Source organism: Diabrotica virgifera, chromosome 5 (genome assembly GCF_917563875.1).
Source record: "Diabrotica virgifera virgifera chromosome 5, PGI_DIABVI_V3a".
Taxonomy (NCBI): Eukaryota; Metazoa; Arthropoda; class Insecta; order Coleoptera; family Chrysomelidae; genus Diabrotica; species Diabrotica virgifera.
In genome coordinates, this window is record NC_065447.1 from 27,287,888 (window position 1) to 27,311,045 (window position 23,158).

The 23,158-nt window shown below is 32.7% G+C and overlaps 1 protein-coding gene across 1 annotated transcript; it reads right to left on the reverse strand.

Moving 5' to 3' along the window:
* Positions 1-6,932: 6,932 nt before the first annotated feature.
* On the reverse strand, positions 6,933-19,633 carry LOC126884954 (uncharacterized). Its single transcript, XM_050651316.1, has 2 exons — positions 18,905-19,633; positions 6,933-7,061 (listed from the first exon to the last, which is right to left on the reverse strand). The coding sequence occupies exons 1-2, from the start codon at positions 19,631-19,633 to the stop codon at positions 6,933-6,935; spliced, it is 858 nt and encodes a 285-aa protein (XP_050507273.1).
* Positions 19,634-23,158: the final 3,525 nt, after the last annotated feature.

Sequence of the window (23,158 nt, forward strand, 5' to 3'; positions counted from 1 at the left end):
AAAATCTACTCCGGACTAAAATGGGGAGGGAGAATATCTTGCTATAACCTCTCTTGCCCCTCGCACTTAACATTGCGCCCTATTGGGCATCGGCACCCCTTTTTCTAACAGGTAAGGGTTTAATACGGTGAAATATCTAGCTGTCTGACCAACTTATTTGAATTTTCTAAAAGTTATTTATTAAAGCTAGAACGCGGTTTTTAGCCGGCCTAATTGTCTTTGGCGCTAAAATTTAGGCGCCAGAACTAACGACTGTGCTGCAAGAGCTGTTGGATCGCTATCAGTTGGCCGTTTTAACAGTCAAGGAATAATGAAGTATGTACTACAGGTTTTACACAATATATTATACCTATTATGTAATTGAAAAAAGCTAGTAGTTTCTCTAGTTTTTATTTTAATAACGATAAATTAGTTTGAAATTAACATTTAACAAATAATAAATAAAAATGTTTAAAAAATTGAAAGAAAATGTTGAATAAGTTGCCTGCCTGTTTGATTGTAATTAATTGGTTAATACGTTAATACAGACAACAGAAGAGAAATGGGCCTAAATTCTAAATAATATTGTCATTTCTATTTGACGTTTGCGTTTGACGTTATATATACAGGGCCTCATTTAGGTCAAATGAATTTAGGCAATTCTCTAGTAGCCGCCCTTCATACCATAGCAGTGGCGACGTATGACTTTTTCTAAAGTGTTACCAAAACCAGATGTAAAAAAATCTTATTTAAAAAAAATTATTTTGAACCTTTGTTCAAAAGCTGAAAAGTTTTTGTATTCAATCCTGTGGGATAAAATTAAACACATCCCAAATTATATGTATGTATGTAATTATGTATATTGTAATAGGTCTAACAATAAAAATAATAAACAAACTAAAGATATTATTCTACCATAAAATTAACATATTAAAATGAACAAGTAGGAAAAAGAACATATTTTGAAAACTATTGTTTATAATATTAAGTCTTCCATTTTCAATACATCTTTCATTCTTCCATTTCTTCAAAATTATATATAAAAAAAATATACAAAGAGAATGACTTTTCAAGTAGTTGATCAATTACGCAATATGCAGCAGCACTCTTGCATGTTTAAATGCACGCACATTGTAATATGTAATAGCAGTGGCGGCTCGTCAGAGGAGGCAACGGAAGCTTAGCCTCCCCATAAATTTTTTACACATTTTATGTTATCTCTGGGACATAATATTTCTATAATTATTGATAAAATGTCAGTGTTTTGTTTATTTTGAATCACGAGAAACAACAAGCGCTCCTACTAATACAAAGTGTAAATTATTGCACACTTGTAACTAACGCATCTGGAACGCATCTATATACCCACCTATACGCTGTGAGCAGCTCCTCATATCCCTACCAAGGGAGGCACAAACCAGACTCGACTCCGTTGTGTTATAAGTTACGACAAACTTCTCGAAACCAGCAATATAGTTTCCTATGCGTACAATAATACTCGATAGAGAAACGTAATATTATATCGCTTCACGTCATACTACCCAGAAGTATAAGGCAAGGGAGGCTAAATCAGAATTAAGGCTCCCTTGTGTTTTTACTTATATTCTTATAAGGAAGTTAATAGTCAGGGTATTTCTTGGTGTGATTTTATCATTTTATTTTTTTTTAATTAGTGTTTGGTGAATTTTTGTAATTCATATATTTTTATTTGTGGTGTTATTGGCTTGGTAAGGTTATTTTTACAATTTATGCACCGTTGTTTGTTTATATAAAACGGATAAGTTAAACGAAATCAAAATATCTGAAGATATAATTGACTGGCTGCTCAGGAATAATTTTAATACTTTAAGTATATACTACATAATAAAGCTTATATTATTAAAACCTTAGGAAGACCACAGCCAAATTTAACTATTATTAAATCCTCAGGTAATCGTCAAAATCGTGCATTTAATATTAATTGGTATAATACATGGGATTGGTTAACCAGGTCTATTAAGAGGGAAAAAGTTTTTTGCTATCCTTGTATCTTATTTTCAACACAAACCGAACATACAACTGGTCTAAAATAGGATATTCAGATCTAAAAAATTTACCTCGTTCAACTGAAAGACAATCCAAATCTAAAGATCACATATTTTCGTCGTGTAAATTAAAACTTTTTGCTAAACAAAATATAGTAACTGCTTTAGATACAGCTCAAAAAGAGGCCATAATTACTTACAATAATCAGGTTTTGGAGAATAGGATGAATTTAAAAAGGCTTATCGATATAACAATATATTGGGCTTTGCAAGAATTAGCTTTTCGCGGACACGATGAAAGTGCTGATTCCATTAATCGCGGCAATTACAAGGAACTTCTATCGTTGTGGTGTAAATATAACTCAAAATTCGAAAAATTTCGTTAATTATAGATTTAATCCTGTTTTTATAAAGTTCTTTTAGTATCAATAATTCTAACAATATTATTATTATTAATTACAAAAGCAAAAAAAAGATCTCAGTTATCAATGCAAGCATGCGGTAAGAGGGAGGGTCACCGTAAGGTGAAATGTAAATAAAAATGGTCACAAACAAATAGAGCCTTAAATTACATTTTTGGTGTATTATTTTGCTAGTGCAAATTTGTCTAGATTTTTTATAGTTAGAGCCTCCCCTATTGTAAAACTCACGAGCCGCCACTGTGTAATAGGTACTAAACCAACGTTACCAATCCAAAAAATGGTTACAATACTGAATAAATTTTCAGAAACGAGCTAGTCCCGAGCGATAGCGAGGTTCCTCCTGCGTTACCACTGCCAAATGTGGTAACAACGTATAATAACGTGCAACGGATTCACATAATCTCGCCAATATTTTCGTGCGTCTAGTTGGCTATTTACTGAATTAGGTACTATTAACAAATATTTCTGTTGGTAAAAAATATAAATGGAAATATTTCATTGTAGTCATAAAATATTTATTTGCAAGATTTTTAACTGTTATCGATGGTAACAGTGGTTACATGGACGCTTCGCCAGTGTACCATAGACTTTTATATTATCATAAATCATAAACAGAGTGACATTCAGAGCGAAGTGACGCACCATCTTTTTTATTTGGATTAGTGCTGTTTCACTCTTACACATAGTGAAGCTGCTAGAGTTGTCCTCCCCTTCGATGCCTGTACTCACACTTAATGTCATTTTAGTTTCTCGATACAATGTGCTAGAAAGAGATCCCGCAAACCAGTGCATGAGATCTTGTCGTCAGGAAGCGCGGAAGGTAGGCTCACTCTATGTTAATATATACCTCTATGCTTCATACACGTACCATTTTTGCGAAATGGTACATGCCGCCCTCTCATAATTTGCCGCCCTAGGCAACTGCCTATATTGCCTAATGGATAAAGCGGCCCTTTATATACCTATACCATAGACATTCTTATTATGTCTATACTCGATTCTTTGATCTCAGTCCCAACCATAATGTCAATGTATGGTCCCAAGAGTCCCAACTGTCTGGAAAGGACATCGCACACATCTTATGGAAAATATAATGTCACTCAAATTCAATAAAATTTATACGATTAGATTCGTTTTAATATAACGATCAATTCTTATCATTGCGCCAACTCTTAATTATGACTAATTACGGCGCAAATTGCAATTAAAGTTTATCAAAATCACATTTTTGGAGTCCATAAAATGTTAGTTTACAATCATTATTGCTCTGAGTGCTATTCATAACAGCTTAAATCCCGCTGGGCCTAAGCGGATTAGTGAAACTAATCCGCTGATTTATGGAGTACCGAAAATCTGGGTATTTTAAAATATTTTTTCTCTCTCTAACTTATGTACCTACCCATTTGATTTCAGATTTATTTATATCAATTTCTGCTCTTATTTTTGAAAATAGAGAGTTGGCGCAATGATAAGATTTGATCGTTAATTTAAAACGAATCTATTGGTATAAATTTTATTGAATTTGAGTGACATTATATTTTCCATAAGATGTGTGCGATGTGAGTAATTATTGTTTACTACGTCGTTGGTTAAAATTTGATAGAATTCGTATATGATATCGTTATCGATATTGATATTTCGAGTATATTTGGGCGTTGAAAGTGGTACAGCTTTCAGCATGGTCTATAGAGATGTTCATTTAGACCTAACTATTTTATGTTTTCTAGAAGGTTCTTCGGAATGACTCCAGTAATAGAGAGTAATATTTGTATTGCCTGGTTACTTCCAAATCTCCGTATTTGGCGATTTTTTCGTTATATTTGACACGCAGATTATTGTTGTTAGGTATCGCCACATCATGTAGGTCTCATGACTTTATTAACTAATATGAGATCGGTTCTATTATGTACCACTGTTTGGTCTGCAGTCCCAGTTTAACTTGTAGGTGTCATCCTCAGGCATACTCTCAGGGACGTTTTGATCATATGGAATCGCTAGTTTTGCTGCACCCAAACCGAATTACAATAGTAAATATCCTGTATTGAATGTTCCAATGTTGCCACATGGGCTCGGCCGTTGTGTGAATGCATTCTGACATACTGTTCATTGTATAAATTGTGGAAAACATATTGTTGCATAAATTATAAATTCAAATCAAGCATTCTGCGTAAAATAGTTACACAAAATGATAATTTGTAACAGTGATGTTCCTTTACTGAAGTCGCGCCAGTAAAACTGTGAAAAAAACAATATTTAGAGACTAAATATACAATATGCAGATCTAAAGCCCCATTGACACCCTCTGTATCTGCGCCTGTACTTGGATACACGTGATAATATGAAAATAATAATGATTAATAACAACATAATAATGATTGTTGTTGTTGTCTTTTAAATTATATATTGGTTTTCTTCTTCTTTCCGTGTCCGGAACACCAACAACACTAATTTCTGTATTTCCAATGGTTGGCCACTTGCTAGGTCTTCTTCTGTGCAGGTCTCTCTCATCTATGTGGATGATAATAGATGGTGACTCTTCTGAACCGCACCATAGTCGCAGGTATCATCCTTCTGATATCTCCTTTTTGTCAGGTTACTAGTACAACGTGAAACGCCGGTTCTTAGCCTGTTTAGCGCTTTCCATATCGGATACGGCAAATTGTTTTCAGAAACCATTTCCTGTGAGGGGACAAAGTATATCAAATTAATCGTCAAGAAATCTGGAGAAAACCCAAATAAAAAAAATTAAATAATCTCTAGAAAAATCTGGACTGACATAAACCTCATTAGAAAAATTAGACCACATCCTAAGAAACAAAAGTACGCTCAAACAAATTTAGTTCGTAATATTGATTAACAGTGATTATTGAATAGTATTTCGTTGTAACAACAATTTATTTTTTTGTTTCAACGAACTTTTAGACATTGATTAATGTATTTGGTTATTGTCACAATGATTAAATAATAATTGTGAAAATAACTAGAGTACATTAATCAATAACACTCAAGTTATTCAGCCATTTATTATTTATCAATAAATTAGTTTCGTATATTTAATAAATAATGGTAATTCTCGCAGCAAAACAGGTTCTTGGTTTCGTAGATGATAAGCAATTATGTACCTTGGTTTATCGTGACAACGTACAGATTTCATTAAATTAATGTACAAATGTTAATATAGAGTAATATATGATTATTCCATAGATGTAAACTGATTATTATGACAACGAATGCATTAATCAATCTAATACTGCGTTTAATAACCTCAATCAATGCGTTCATGGTAACAATAAACGCAGTTGTTGAAACAATAAATGTTTTGCGTGCCATTTGAAATGTAACGGCTTTTCCTTATCGTGATACCCCTAGCTTCTCTGTGTTACCATTGTTTAAAAAATAATTCTTTGCCGAAATGCCGAATAATTTCATTTCGTTTCCAAGTGTAGTCCGTACTGGAAGGAAGTTTTCGTGTTTCTATTATCTACTAAATCTGTATTCCACAGTTGTATTCTACCAGTTATGACTTATGGAACGGAGACCGTGACACAGAGGACCATCGAACGAGCTGTTAGGTGTATATTTGAAAGAACATAAATGAAATGAGGACGTTCAAAGAAAGACGAAGGTGGAAGATGTAATTGGAAGAATGTAAATGAAATTGGAACTGGGTAGGACATGTGGCACGGCAAAACAACGAAAAGTGGACGAGAAATAGAACACGCAAGCAGAGACGACATCAAAGCAAAAGTGGGGAGAAACTGGCACCAAATAGCACAAAACAGGGAAGAGTAGAGAACTCATGGGGAGCCCTTCGTCCAGGAGTGGATGCAGACAGACTGAAGAAATAGAAGAAGACATGCTAAGGTGTTAAGTCTCCACTGTAGTCGGCTTGTGAATCAGACCAAACGCTAATAATAACTCAAAGTAACTGGGACATTCTTTATCGATATATTATTGAAAGTATATAAAATTGTTTTGAAGCAAATTATAAATATGCGGATTAGCAACAGCTGAGGTCACAATTTTATTATGGTTCACATTTGTATACTGACCTATTTTATTATAATAAAATATTATCTGAACAATGTATCTGATATCATCGCTATTTATTGGCTATTATTCTCTTTATCACTTGCCAATGGGATATAGTTATCAACAGTCAAACCACGGAAGTAAACAATTTATAATTTCTCAACTAGAGATTAAGAAATTAAAAATATATTAACGAATGATTTAACATATTTGCCATGAATTAAATATAACTGATAACAGTTTGCATGCTAATTCAATGGGGGCCAGTGACTTATCTTACTTATTTTGACATGAACAATACTATAGAATGCAACTAAGTGTTAAAAACGTTATGGTAATAGGAAGAGCAAGGTACTGAAAGAGGAGGATGAATCAAACATAAGAAGAAGCAAAAAATCAACCAGAAAAATAGAGCAGAACTAAGAACCTGGAACGTTCAAACATTATTGAGACCAGGGAAAATGAAAAAAACATACTAGCACTGCGAGTAGTAAGATTCTTCTTCTTGTTCTTCTTTTTGTGTAGACAAGACTGTCTGTTTGTCAATGTGGCTCCAGTAAGTTGTTATTCCATCGTTTTCTTGGTCTTCCCATTGATCGTCTTCCTATTGCGGAACCGTCTTATCGGAACCCAGAGGCGTAACAGAGGCCCCCGCAGCATGAAGCTTGCGGGGGGCCCCAATATGTCAGGGGCCCCATCTTGTCCTCTAATATATGTAAAAATATGTTATTGCTATATTATTTTACCATACATACTAAACGTTTTCTAAGCAGTGTAGTATTGAAAATGAAGTTGTCCATCAGATAGATAAATATGTATTAATTAAAATTGTAGATATATTCGCTGATAGCAGTGCACGAAGAAAGTTGTTCATCTCATAGAATAATACTGTGTAATAATAATGTAATAGATTATTAACTTTTGTTCTAATTTATTCTATAGATGATATATTCAATAAAGATGAAAAATGTCAGTTGCCATAAACAGTGCATGAATATACTAATAGCCCAGTAAATGACCGTTTTAAAGTGTAATTATCAGCGTCATGACGAATTTCCATGACAATTTCGATTTAGGTTCTACTTACCCTCCACTTCAAAGTTGGACTTGTGCCGTTGCGTTGGTTGCTTTTACTTGAGAGTGAAAGTCACCCCTTCTCGGGGGTGAGAAACATCCGTTTAAAATAAGTCCGGATATGGAAAAATTTACTAATTATAAGCAACTTTTGTTCTATAAAGTTTCTTTATATAAATCATTAATTGAATTATTTGCGAGTGAAATTGTTCTTCTTCTTCTTGTAGTTTCATGGCCTCCACCTCTTAGGTACTTGGCCAGTCCTCGTATTTAGACTAACTGGAAGGGAATCCTCTTTTCAAAGGGTCTGGATTTTTCCATATTCCCTTCTTTAAATTCATTGTGATATGATTTTCAAATAACTATTTTTATTTTATATTTTAATTTGAAATATTGTTAAAAATTGATTGATCTTTCTTAAGGTTTGGTCATTAATATTATGTAAGAGATTTTGTATTGAAATAGGGGTTGGACTTCCTATATTAACTAGTTCCTGATACAGGTCAAATTGATTTGTTTTGTTAATTGGGCATTCAAGTAACATATGAGTTATACTTCCTATCTGTCCACATTCACAAAAAGGAGTATCACTACAATTAATTTTAAACAAATGGTCTGGTGTGTGACAATGGCCCGTTCGCATTCTAATAATAGATGTTAAGTGCCTTCGATCCACAAATGTGAATTTGTGGAACCAAGGGTTTATAGAAAAATCACTTTGGCATTGTTGATACCATTTCCCTTTAGTTTTAAACTGCTTTGTCCATTCAACTTTAAACTCGCTTACAATTTTTTGTTTAATAAAAGGCAAAAAGTCAAATTTATCTATTTTAATGTCTGCAGGAACATTTAAAGTCTTGCCTATATTTGCCAATTTATCAGCCTCTGTATTCCCCTTTACTCCAGTATGGCCTGGAATCCAAGCTAAGATTATATTAAATCCTGCTTCCATTGACTCAATAATAAGTATTTTAGTTAGGTTTACAATATGGTTGTTTGTCCCCCAGGTGGTGTTATGTAATTTTTGGATAGCACTTTTAGCATCTGAAAAAATTATTGCTTCTTTAATATTTTTTTCAATACAAACAGATACTGCCTTGTTAATTGCAATAATTTCTGCAGTGCATATTTGAGTGTGCTCATGTAATCTGGATGCATAGTTATAATTGATTGAAGGTATGTGTACCCCAAAACCTACTGTCCTCGACTCGGGATCTAAAGAACCATCTGTAAATACCCATGTATAATTTCCATATGAAGCTGAAAATTCATTAAGAAATTCCTGATGAGTATAGATTTCCATTTTTTGTGGGTTGAGAAAATTGTCTGAAATGTTCCCGTAAGATAATTCAGTTCGATCTGAAAGCAGGATTTAATATTCTCCTTATATAGATTAATGAGGTATTTGTCAAAATTATTTTTGATTTCAATCAAATATGGTGGCTCTTGTGATTTCCAAAAACCTATTTTATAATTTACTTTGGTTCCCAACTGACAGGATTTCGTTCAGTGGATTTTTCAGATCAGCTAGGATTTTCAGATAGAACTTAGCGCACAGTATTTTCCTTCTTGCATCTAATGAAATTTCTCCACTTTCTGCTAGCAAAGCATTAGTGGGGGTAGATCTCATACAGCCCGTGATGATTCGTAAAGCTTTAAACTGAATTTTATCTAATATTAAGAGTGGGGACTTACTACAGGGTTTTAATATTGCACATGAATAATCCAAATGGGGTCTTACGATTCCTTTATAAATTAATGAGACTGTATGGGGGTTTGCTCCCCACCAGGTTCCACATATTGCCCTCATTATATTCAAACCTTTTTGAGCTTGTGTTTCGATACGTTTAATATTTTCAATCCAGTTAAGTCGATTATTGAATATTGTCCCTAAATATTTAATTGATTCTCTAATAGGAATTATCTCTCCCTCTATTTTTAACGGAATATTATTGGTGATGTTTTTCTTTTTGTTAAAGATTACTGCAGAGGATTTACCATGGGACAAGGGTAGTTTATTTTCTGTTAACCATTGAGTTATGTGAGTAAGACATATATTAGTTAATCTTATAAGATTATTTATATCTTCACCAACTGTTATGAGGGCTAGATCATCTGCATATTGAATTAGCCTAAAATTAGATGGAATAATGTCATGTAGCGCTTTGGTATATATGTTGAATAGTAGTGGGCTCAGGGGCGATCCCTGAGCCAGCCCTTTATCAGTGATGTTGGGTCCAATTATTTGGTATTCCCTATCTCGGATATAAATATTTCTGTTATTTAAGAATTCAAAAATTAGGTTATTATATGTATATGGTATTTTTAAATCCGCCATTTTTCTATATAAAAGGTAGATATCTATATTATCATAAGCAGCTTTTAGATCAAGGAAGACCGTTAAAACCGCTTTTCTCTCAGTAAAAGCATTAAGTACTATGTGGGAAAGCGCTACATGCGCATTACTACATCCACTTTCTTTGCGAAAGCCCAGCTGATAGCTGGGCAAAATACTATTATGCTCTACGAACCATTCTATTCTATTTTTAATTATGTTTTCTAGAATTTTACCTACACATGACGTTAAGGCGATTGGTCGGTAGCTTTCTGGACTGTTTGGACATTTAGTAGGTTTTAGGAAAGGTAATATTAGTGTTTGTTTCCACTGCCATGGTATCTTACTTGTTTTTAATATATTATTGAAAATTTTTATCAAATGGGATTCTGCTATTGTGGGTATGTTTTTTAACATCGAATATGATACCTTATCCATACCAGTGGCCTTATCTTTTTTTGAGTATATTATATTAGTGTACTCAGTGTAGGTTATTTCCTCAACAGTTTCATTGCTAGGGCTCAGAAGTTTAAACCAGGGATCTACATTGCATGAAGTTAAATTATTTAGAATTTTTATCGAGGTTTCGTTATTGGGAAAAGTTACATGGCTATTAGAAAAATGAGTTTTAAATTTTTTAATTGTGCTCCAAATTTTTTTAACTGGAGTTTCCCTCGTAAGTGATCCACAAAATCGTCTAAAACTAGATTTTTTTTTAATTTGTAATTGTTTTTTAACGAAAGCTTTAATTCTATTACAGTTTATGTAATTTTCCACGGTTTGGTTATCTACATAGGTTTTGATTGCTTTTCGTCTATTGTTTATTAACTCATCGCATTCGTTGTCCCACCATGGTGCCCTTTTAGTTTTATCTCTAACTGTTATGTAAGGGATATTATCTTCTGCACTAGAATTAACAATATTATGCCATTCATTATAATCCACGTCATGTCGATCAGACAGCTTAGTTTCTATAGTGCCCATGTATTTTGGCCAATTTGCTTTTTTGAAATTTCTTCTGGTACCTAATATGCTGCCTCCATTTGAGGATTGTGTTTGGATAATTTCACATATAGTTGGGAAATGGTCACTTTGTCCACTATCTGGGTGTACCCACCAATGACACTTAGATGCTAAATCTTGAGTTACTATGGTAAGATCAACTGCTGATGGATTCTGCCCTGGTTGTACCATTCTGGTGGAGGTACCATCATTCATTATAACTAATTGTTCTTCATCAACGAATTCCATTATTATTTTCCCATTATGGTTGTTACCAGCACATCCCCATACCTGATCATGTGCATTTAAGTCTCCCATGATTATATAAGGTTTGTGAAAATCTTTTTTAATATTGTTCCATGTCGATTGTTTTATTTGCTGACCTGAAGGGTTGTAGATATTAATTATATTTAGGTCAAATTTTGGTAAGTTTATACCTATCACCTGCATATTTGATGTTCTGTCAGAGTTGCTCACTCGTATACTAGTGTGTTCAAAACTATCTTTAATTAGGATCATAATGCCACCATATCCATCATATCTATCTTCCCTGTATATGAAATAGTTTTTTATATTTAATATATACGTGTTATTTGTCCATGTTTCATTTAATAAGATTACATCTGGTTTAAGTTCTTTAATGAAGATTTTTAAATTATCATAATTTGTTTTAATACTTCTAATGTTCCACTGCATGAGAGTGAAACAGCCTTGCATTTGGAATTTTTTATTTTTATTTTGATCCATAAAATGATGGGGGTGATGAGTTAATATCTAAATAGCCTGTGTCAAACGTAGGTGAGCCTATGCTTTTAAAATTACAAATTTGTGCAATAAAATTGAGAACATGTTCTCTGTCTGAATTATTTAATTTACTAGCCATATTCATAATATCTTGAAGGGACTGAGAGCTTTCTCTGAAAACGTTTTCAGAGGTTTGTTTATTGGTTTTATTAAAATTTGGTGAATTTGGGGTACTATATGCCATGGAGGAAGTGGATGGCAACCTACCATTGGGGTTTAATATATTCTCGTTGTGTAGATCTTTATCGTATGTCCCATTATCTTGTGCTCGCCTTTTATTTCCTTTAAGTGTGACACTATAAGTGCTGGATTTTTGTTGATTACTGACGTGTGTCGTTCGTCTAGAGTTTAATGGGATACTTTGTGGTTCCAGGTTTTTAGTGCCTTGAAAGGCAGGGAAATCACTCGGATGGTTAATGAAATTATTATTTTTTGTTTTTGGAATTTTTTCAGAAGCCTCAAAAAAAGATAGATTTTCTAAAGACATCACCTCTCTAATTTTTTTTTGTCTCATAAATTCGGGACATTGATGGCTTGTGCTATTATGCTCAATACTGTTACAGTGAACACATTTCATAACACACGTTTCATTTGGTTCATGTATTTTAGTACAATTAATGCATTTACTATTTTTTGTTTTGCACAGATTTTTGGTGTGCCCGTAATTTAAGCAGTTATAACACTGTATCACTGGCATTATATATGGCAAGACTCTATGTTCTATACCGCAGATCAATACTCCCCTCGGTAAAGTAGTCCCTGTAAAGGTATAACAAACAGTTCCAGTTGGGAGAAGTGTAACCACCTCCTCACTTTGGCTGCCCTGTTGAGATATCTCATCCATTTTTTGCTTAATTCTTCTATTAAAACGTTTGACATGAATAATTTTACAATTTTTTGTATTGGGTTCTGAGTATTTCAACAGGGTATCCTCTGTGAAGTCTCTATTGATAAATTTTACAATACCTTTACAGGTTACATTCTTATTAGGGATGAACAAGTCATATCCTTTATCTTTTAACGTATTTGAATCCAAAAAATCATTTGCCGCTTTTCTGTTTTTAAATTCCACACTAATTCTATTTATCCCCTTTTTATGAGTTTTAAAGATTTCGTTTAATTTTAGATCATAGATTTCTCTAGCTATGGCCAAATAGTTATATTTCCCGATATTCAAATTTTCATTATTGGATTCTATATAGACTTCAAACGGACCTTTATCATAAATATCATATCTAGATGGGATGTTATTTAAATTTATACTTTCTTTTTTATCAGTAACAATTATTTGTTTTTTGTTATTTCTTAAATTATTATTATTACTTAGATTGCCTATATAACTCGTATTTGTAGTCATTGGAACATCAAAGTTATCATTTTTTTCGACTAAATTTAAATCTGGGGGCTTATCACCCCCAGACGTGTCCCCCATTTTTAAAACTAGTTTGCTTTATTTATTTAATTTTTTTTTAATTATTCTATTAAAGTGTTTTAATTTAGGCTATTAGAATTATAATTTATAAAAGATTTTATTAAAATACCTGACTTTCAAAAGCCGACAGCAATTCAAATTTTGACACACTACCTTGTCAAAAAATCAATCAAACTTTAAATTCCAAATTATTAGCTATTTTTATCCAAATTTTCTCAGAATTAACTTCGGAATATAGTTCTTGCAGCTACGTGACAAAAATTATTGCAGTATTACTTTTTCTGTCTCAACTAAACGGCTTTTTCAAAGAACTCTGATATAAGTATATCATTCAACTTTGACAGTCCAGGAAAAATTTCGAGTGAAATTGTTTATTTTTCAACAAAAAAGACCGTTTTCAGGCAGTTTTTCGCAAATTACTCAAAAAATAAGTCCTTTATCAAATTAAATATTATCAAGAAATTATATTTTTAGCAAAAATGTAGCTTAAAAAAAACACAGGAAAAGCAAAGTTGTAGCTCACGAAAAATTGTTCTTATTCGTCAAATTCCAAATTGAATATTTCAACGTGAAATAACCAAAAAATGAAGCACTTTTCGGGGAAAACTCATTAAAGCTTTTCTTACATGTTAAAGCTTTATTTTTATTTTTTTAAAATAAATTTAACCCCCTTTTCTTTGGTAAAAAAAATCGTGAATATCTCCCCCTATTGTTTATAATATGATCTGTAAGTATTTGTTTTTTAGTAAAATTTTTTTTATTTGGAAAAATGGCCTTTTTAGAAAATAACTTCGAAAATAAAAAGTATTAGTGATACGCAATACGCAAAATCTCAAAGTGTGAAGATATATAGGTTTTGCTTTTATAAATATTTTGGTTTAATTTTGTTTTTCTATACGACCAAAATTAGTTAATATACAGGGTGTTTCATTAATAATTGTCCATATAGTAACTGGAGAAACCTTAGCACAAAATACGAAGATTTAACCTAAAACTCTCAAATAAAATGTAGTTCCTTACTGAGTTACAGGGTGTTTTATCTTAAAATTTAAAAACTATTCCCTTTTCATACTTGGCAGGAAGTATAGGTACTGTACACACTACTAAATTATGTTAAACAAACGTTTGTGGCTGTTACCAGAGGCGTACGTCGGGGGAAAGTGAATGGTTGACCCTTTCCAAATTCTACGCCACTGGCGAAATTGCTATTTTAGTTCAATTTTTGGATTCTCCAACACTTTCTATGAAAATAATATAGTCTTCATTCGTAACGATAAAGTCATTATTTTTCGAGATATTTGAAGTTAAAAATGAAAAGGCACACTTATTTTGATTAATGTACTGTGTCGCTTCATTTTTATTTTCAAATATCTCGAAAATTAACCAGTTTATCGTTACGAATGAAGAGTATATTATTTACATAAAAAGTATTGCAAAATCAAAAAATTACACTAAAATAGCAATTTTGTCAGTGGCGTAGAATTTGGGAAGGGTCAACCAGCCACTATCCCCTGTCGTACGCCTCTGGTAGTAGTTAGAAACGTTTATTTATCTTAATTTAGTAGGATGTACAGTACCTACACTTTCTGTCAGGTATGATAAGGATACGCCAAATAGTTTAAAAGTAATGGGTACAAATAATTTTTAAATTTTAATCATATGAATCATATCATAAATTAATCAAAATAACTGTGCCGTTTCATATTTAACATCTAATATCTCTAAAACTAATGACTTTATGGTTACAATGAAGAGTATATTATTTACGTAGAAAGTATTGGAGAATCTAAAAATGGCACTAAAATAGTAATTCCTCCAGTGGCGTAGAATTTGAGAAGGATCAACCATTCACCATCCCCTGTCGTACGCCTCTGGTAGTAGCTAGAAACGTTTGTTTATCATAATTTAGTAGTGTGTCTAGTAGTCGCACTTTCTGCCAAGTATGAAAAGGGTACGTCGAATAGTTTTAAAATGCTGAGCAAAAATAGTTTTTAATATTTTAGATAAAACACCCTGTAACTCAGTAAAGAACCACATTTTATTTAAGTGTTTTAGGTTAAATCTTCGTATTTTGTGCTAAAGTTTCTCCAGTTACTATATGGACAATTATTAATGAAACACCCTGTAAAATATGGCTGTTCAAAATTTGCCTACGAGCCTATGGCTCGTAATTAGCGACTCGTTTAAGTCTTTTCAACTAGAACCCTTTCAAAAATATGCACTTTGAACAGGAATAACTTACAGGTCATATAAAAAAATAAGTAATTTGTGAAGAGGTAATGATAAGCTCATTTGGGGTGCTAAATAGGGAAAGATTTTCAAGATTTTTGAAGTTATACTTCTTTAGGCGCGATTGAGAGTAAAATTTCATAATACTGCGCGCATGCGCACACAGACAGTATGGCGTTTAGTTGCTAAATATTTCTAGTTATGTATAAATATATCAGTGCACGAAAAGGTGTGAAAAGACTATATTAGTGTTTTTAGTAAATATTTTTATTATAATTTTTGTGTCTTTTGATTTGTCTTCCTCAGGAGTAAGATGTATATATATTATATATATATATATATATATATATATATATATATATATATATATATATATACAATAGCACTAAAGGCCTTAGAGGCCCATGGCTTGAAAAGTTTGTTTTTTTTCTTTCTTCATTTTCACGTTTCTTTATGTGCTGAGCTCTTCTCTGGCTTGATATGTGATTTTCCTCCATTCCTTCCTGTCACTCATTTTTCTTTTTTGGCCCTCTAGCCCCATTCTTTCCAAATCTTTTTCGACGTCTTGCTTCCATCTATTTTTCGGCCTTCCTCTTCTCTTTCTTGAAGTTATAGTGTAGTTTAGTACCTTTTTTGGAGTCCTCGTGTTTGGCATCCTTTCAATGTGACCTCGCCATCTAAGTCTCTGAGCCTTTATCACTCCTATTATATTAGGTTGGTTGTATAATTGTTTTAAGTCATCATTTGATCTTCTTATCCATAAACCGTCCCTTAGTTTTCCTCCATATATCTTCCTTAGTATTTTCCTTTCCCAGATCTCCAGTAAATTTTGTTCATTTTTTGTCATTGTCCATGTCTCACTGCAGTATGTTACTATTGGCTGTATAGTTGTTTTGTATAGCTGTACTTTTGCCCTTCTTGATAGAAACTTGCTTTTCAACATTACATTAAGCGCATGTACACTTCTATTGCCTGCCATTATTCTAGCTTGTATTTCTTCTTTAATGATAGGTTTACGTGATATTATTGCCCCTAGGTATGTAAATCTTTCTACCATTTCGAATTCGTATGATGTTCCTTCTTCTACTTCTACTTTAAACTTTTGACCATTCCTAAACTGACCATCTGTCCACTCCATACATTTTGTTTTAGTTGAATTTATATATAGTCCCATTTTCTTCGCTGCTTTTACTATTCTCTGTACCATCTCCTGTAGCTCTTTTTTCCTCTTGCCAGTAACACCACATCATCCGCAAACGCCAAAACTTGGTGTCTTCTTTGATATATGAGTCCTTCTCTATTGATTTTTGCTTCTCGCATTATTTTTTCTAGGCATAAGTTGAAGAGTAAAGATGACAGAGGATCGCCCTGTCTTAATCCTTCGTTTACTATAAATTTTTCTGATGATTGATTGTTTATTTTGACTCTGTTTTCTGTATTCTTCAGAGTGAGATGTATCATGTTACGTAGCTTTCTGCTAACTCCCAATTCCTCAAGCGCCTCTTTTAATTTCTTCCTCTTTATTCTATCGTATGCTTGTTGGAAGTCGATGAATAGTGCTATCGTTGGTAGGTTGTGTTCATAGCTTTCTGCTTGTAATTCTCTGATTACGAATACTTGGTCCGTTGTGCTTCTCCCTCTTCTAAATCCGCACTGATATTCGCCTATTATATTTTCAGCTTCTTTTTCAAGTTTGTCTTTTATTGATTTTCCTAGGATTTTGTATACGGTATTTAATAAAGCTATTCCTCTGTAATTACTGCATTCTGTTTTGTCGCCTTTTTTATGTAATGGGCAGATAATTGCTTCCTTCCAGTCCTCTGGTATTCGTTCTTTTAACCATATATCTTTTATGATTTTGTGTATCCAATCATTCAGCAATTTTCCACCATATTTCATCATCTCTGCTGTTATGTTATCGCTTCCAGGGCATTTGTTGTTTTTAAGATTTCTAATTATTTCCTCGATTTGTTCTTTGCTCGGTGGATTATCTTCTATGTCTTCTAACTGTTCATTTTCTGTCTCTGCTTCTATGGATTCATTTTGGTTTGGCTTATTCTTGCCATTTAGTAATTCGTCAAAATACTCTTTCCATCTCTCTACTATTTCTGCTTCGCCGCTTATATTATCTCCAGCTTTGTTTTTAACGAATATGGGTTTTTGCTGGTATCCTCTTTTCTCGTTTCTGGCACCTTGATACAGGTTTTTTATTTCTTTATTTCTGTAGTTCTCTTCTATTTCTTTTAGCTTATTATCTAAGTGTTTTCTCTTCTTTTCTCTCAACAACCTCTTTACTTTTTGTCTTTGTTCTATATATCTATCATGCGTCTCTGTTGTTTCTTTCTTGATCATTTCCATCCTTAATGATTGTCTTAGTTCTATTTCTTTTTGGCACTCTATGTCGAACCACTCCTTCCTCTTTTTAATCTCTTGTTTATTACATTCTTTTGCTGCTTTGTTCATTACTTGCTTTATGATTTCCCAGTTGTTCTCCGTTTGTTCTTCTATTTGTATCTTTTTTAGTTCCCTTTCCATTGTTTCTCTGTATGTTTCTTGCTCTTTTTTTGTTGCAAACCGAATTGGTTTATTTATACATTTCTTTTCTTTTATTTTGTTTTTGTTTTCAGGTATCAGTTGCTTCATTTTGATACCCACCATGTAATGGTCGGAGTCGGCATCTGGTCCTCTGTATGTTCTAATCTTCTTTATACATTGCTGCTCTTCTTTTTCGATCAGCACGTGATCTATTTGGTTTTTGGTCTTTCTATCTGGCGATATCCATGTTTCCTTGTGTATTTCTTTTCTTTCGAAATATGTGCTCATTATGATCATATTTTTTTCTCTTGCAAAATCTATGAGGAACTGTCCGTTTTCATTAGTTTCATTGTGTTTACTATGTTTTCCTATTGTCGGTCTAAATACTTCTTCCTTCCCTATTTTGGCATTTGCGTCGCCTAAAATAATTTTCATGTCGTATCTGGGTATACTTTCGATTGTTCTATTTAGTTCACTGAAAAAGATTCTTTGACATCATTATCTTTTTCTTCAGATGGTGCGTGAATATTTATGAGAGTGATTTTTTGGTATTTTCCCTTGATCCTGATACTACATATTCGATCTGATATTGGTTTGAATTCTACTATTGCTTCCTTTAGTTCTTTTCGTAGCATAAAACCTGTGCCTAGTGTTCTATTCTTTCCGCCGCTATTAAAAAACACTGTATCTTCTATTTCTAATATATCATTTCCCAGCTGTTTCGTCTCCTGCAAGGCTACTATGTCAAATTGGAACTTTTCGATTTCTCTCGCTAGATGTTTAAGTTTACCTTCTCTATATGTGCCTCTTACATTCCATGTTCCTAAAAGTAAGTGTTCTTTTCGACATGTTCTCTTGTGTTTTTGTCCGGTTTTCATTTTTTTTCTCTTTTGTCCTTTTTTTGAATTATCGTTATCCTTTTTCTGTACTTGTGTCGTCATCGTTATTCCCATGGTACAATTGTCTGCTAGTTTTTTGATGTTGTTTTGATCATTTTTCCTTCTTTGTCGTTCCACTTCCATTCGTTGTTGTTTACCCATATTTTTTTTACTCCAATCTTGACTTCATTTCCTTTGTTTCTTTCTTCCTGAGCAATGTTTCTAATTGTTTTCTGTATTTCTCGTTCTCTTATGGTTGCATCTTCGTTAATATATACCTTCAGCCCTCTTATTTCTTTTAACTTATACTTTTTTTCCATTATTTTTCTTTTTTCTTCCTGGTTTTCTAATTCAATGAGGCATGTGTTTTCTCCTAGCTTGTGAGCATTCCTTATTTTAACCTCTACTCCTAAGTGTTGTTTGATGAAATTGTTAGTTGTTTCTTTTAACCCTGCTTGTTCATATGTGTCTATCCTTAGACCGTTCATGACTACGTTATTTATTCGTCGGTGTTTTTCCATAACTTCCATGTGGTTTGTTATTTCTCTGAGTTCCTCCTTGATTTCTATATTCTCTTGTTTTAGTTCCGCATTTTCTTTTCTCAGCGCTCTGTTTTCTATAATGAGCTTTTCTATTGCTTCCTTGCTTTCTTTTTGATTTCTTTTTATTTCCTTAATGTCATCGGTGAGGTGGCTCATCATTATTAATAATTGATCAATTTTTGTTTCTTCATTTCTTTTCTCTTGATTTTTTGTTGGGGTTCTCGAGAACTTTTTGCTCTTTCTAAAAATATCATCTTCCTCGTTATCCATATATCTGTCCTTCCTTTTTGACCCTCCTTCTGACTGTGTGTCATCACTGTCTAAAGTTTCCAGATACCTTTCCATTTTCCGGCGCCAAACACTGTCTTCCACCTCAAAAGTGCAGAGAAGACAGCGTTTACCGTATTTATTTTGTATATTTATTATCGGTTGTTATTTTCTGTGGTTACCTGGAAAATCTACTCACAACGGCAACGTCGCAATTTCATCGGCCAGAGTTTCGTGTCTACGTTTTGTTGTTAAACAGGCTTAACAATTTTAGCGATCTTACTTTTTGTATGTCCTTGGTTCTATTTTGATGTTATTTCACCGATTTTAATGTTTTTAATTATCACTTACCTTAACTTAATGTCTTATATTGTTCACTGGATACTTTTAATAACTTATTTCCCGTTACAACTCTCAAAAATTGAGTTTATTGCAGACGGTAAATACAATATTTGTTTTCGTTTTGACTGCCGTGTTGCCAATCCCAGGAGTAAGATGAGTATTATTAAAACATTTTATTGTATATTTATTCATCTTCTCTGTTTGTTACCGTGAATTGTCATTAGGTACGTCCGCACCGATACAGACACAGTCTTCGTAGCGTATTTGGTATAACATTCGGCCAGAGATCGAGAGGTCTTAAGTTCGAATCCAGTGCAATCCTATACTTTTTTTTTTTAATTTTGAAAGCAGTAAGCACATCTATGGAAGATGGTTGATTAAGTTTCCTGGTAGGGTTTCACCATGTTATATATTCACCCGGAGGTTATATCTTGTAACATCGGCGTTTAGCCTGTTTAATACTACTTTTAAATAATGTAAATCGAATTATAAATTCAACCATTGTTTGGTTCTGGGGCTATTTAGCAAGTATTTAAATTCACTGATGATGAACCGATAGGTCTGAAAACGTTCTGAACTGGACACATTTTATTCAATCCATTGGGATTTTTTAGATTTTAATAAATATACCAATTACATAGAAGTGGTTTTTACTATTAGAGTTTTTTAACTATATGGTATACAGCCAACCTAGGGAACTTCCCTTTTAGTTTATTATTATTGAATTATTTTATTTAATGAATTTAGGGGCCCGAAAATTGTGTAGTGCCTCGGGCCTGATTTAAAGTAAAATAGGCTCTGTGTCCAATATTGGATGTTGCAATTCTGATAGAATATTTTGTTCTAAGAAAATAATGTAAAACATTAAGTTTTTGGAAGGTTAAAAATTCAGTGAAGCTTCTCTTATAATTAATATTATGCACGTAGGAAAATGGACATTGCTCGGTAATCTTTATTAGTGACTTAATATCCGCCGTTGCTACATAAACAACATTGTTGGGGCCACCCACAGTTTTGTTGGGCCCGATAATTTAATACCTGACAATTAAAAAAAAAACAACCACGAGAGACTCTTTATGAAAAATACACCGTTCTTTTCATTTAGCACGGCTTCGTTTTACTGAAAATGTGTTCCGAAGGATCGAATTACATAATTTGGGAGTATATAAGGGCAGGTAGATGGCAGATTTCAAGGTCTGTATTTGTGGGAGGGTAGACAAATTGGCAAATCGGCAAAGATGTTACAGAACTTTTGTTATTTTGTTATAGGTAATAAATAAATAGATTTAGTCGTCGAGATTTAGGACTTAAATCGATTAAAACTACTGATTCGATGTCATATTCTTGTTCAACCCCCATTCATCAATCATGTCATGTCAGCACTCAATAGTCTCATGTCTATTTTTGTTTTTGCTTGAAAATATTGTAAACTTAAGTTTAATTATGAAAAAACAGCTAAATTCGATTCGTGGCCACCTCCATTGGTTGACCATGGTTTCTGCTTTTCATCCTAGAGATACGAAATAATCGATGGGACTATCGATTGTTATCGATAGTTCGAATAATCGAAAACTATTGATAGTTCTGTCAAACCATCGATAGTTTTCGATAGTGAACTTCCGTTTCTGCTCACTCACGCTCATCTTGAGTTGAGGAGTTGAGGCAAGCCAAATCCAAGCAGCACCCCAGACCCCAGTTGTTTTGTTTTGTTTACTAACAGTTTACAGTTTGGTTATGGCCACTTGTTTGTTTACTGAGTTTACAAATTACAATTTACATGTCCTGTCCTCAGCTGATGAGCTGATCGTTTATTGAAATTTGGATATACTGTTTTGTGTGTGTGTCCCATTTTGTTATTTTAGGATTGCTGATTTGTATAAATCAATTTTATATTCAAACAAAAACAACTTATAAAATAGGGTTTCTAATTGCACTTCCATATTGTACGATGAGTATTTATTATGGGTTATGTTGTTCTTTAATTGAAAACATAATTCAATTATTCAACGTTTTACGCTTTTCAATGATCTTAATATAATTCATAATATTAATTTGTATCAACAAAGACAACACATACAATTTAATAGGTTATTTTTACATTTACAAAAAAATTTAATGTTATTTGTCAAAATAAATCATCTGTCATCACTCATCGTCCTGTGTGTGAATAAGAAACTACTATCGAATTTTTCGTATCTCTATTTCATCCCCTATGTAATCCAAGCTGTCGAAGTATGCATATAAATGAAATATTAAATGCGTACGGACGCCGTTAGCGACATCTGTTTGGACACAGAGAAAATTCTCTATAAATCGGAGTGCAGAATCCTTAGAGGTCGCCAAGTTCTTGAAAATTTCAAGATCTTGTCTTGATTTCAAGACAAGATCAAGACAAGGAGTAATTTTGGATTTCAAGACAAGACAAGAAATTTTATGTCAATACCAAGATTTTTTGTCAAGAAAACAAGAAATCTTGAAATATCTTGACTAATAATGAAAACTCTAAATATATTTATTTGTGATAAACGTATTTATTTGTGAAAAATATAACATATTTTAATACATAACATATTTTAATTTATTACACTTTATTTGTTAAAACGATTTACAAAATGTATATTAAAAATAGTAAATGATACAATCCTGTTGAAAATAAAATTGCAAACTAGATTTTATTTTAAAAAACAAATTTAGCACATTTTTACATCGAAATTGATAACAGATGAATTATTAAGGCATATAAAGGACATCGCACACATCTTATGGAAAATATAATGTCACTCAAATTCAATAAAATTTATACGAATAGATTCGTTTTAAATTAACGGTCAAATCTTATCATTGCGCCAACTCTATATTTTCAATAATAAGAGCAGAAATTGATATAAATAAATCTGAAATCAAATGGGTACGTGCATAAGTTAGAGAGAGAAAAACTATTTTAAAACACCCAAATTGTCGGTACTCCATAAATCAGCGGATTAGTTTCACTAATCCGCTTAGGCCCAGCGGGGGTTTTAAGCTCTTTTGAATAGCACCCAGAGCAATAATGATGGTAACTGACACTTTTACTGACTCAAAAAATGTGATTTCGATAAACTTTAATTGAAATTTGCGCCGTAATTATACGTAATTAAGAGTTGGCGCAATGATAAGATTTGACCGTTACTTTAAAACGAATCTATTCGTATAAGTTTTATTGAATTTGAGTGACATTATATTTTCCATAAGATGTGTGCGATGTCCTTTCTTATGGAGTCA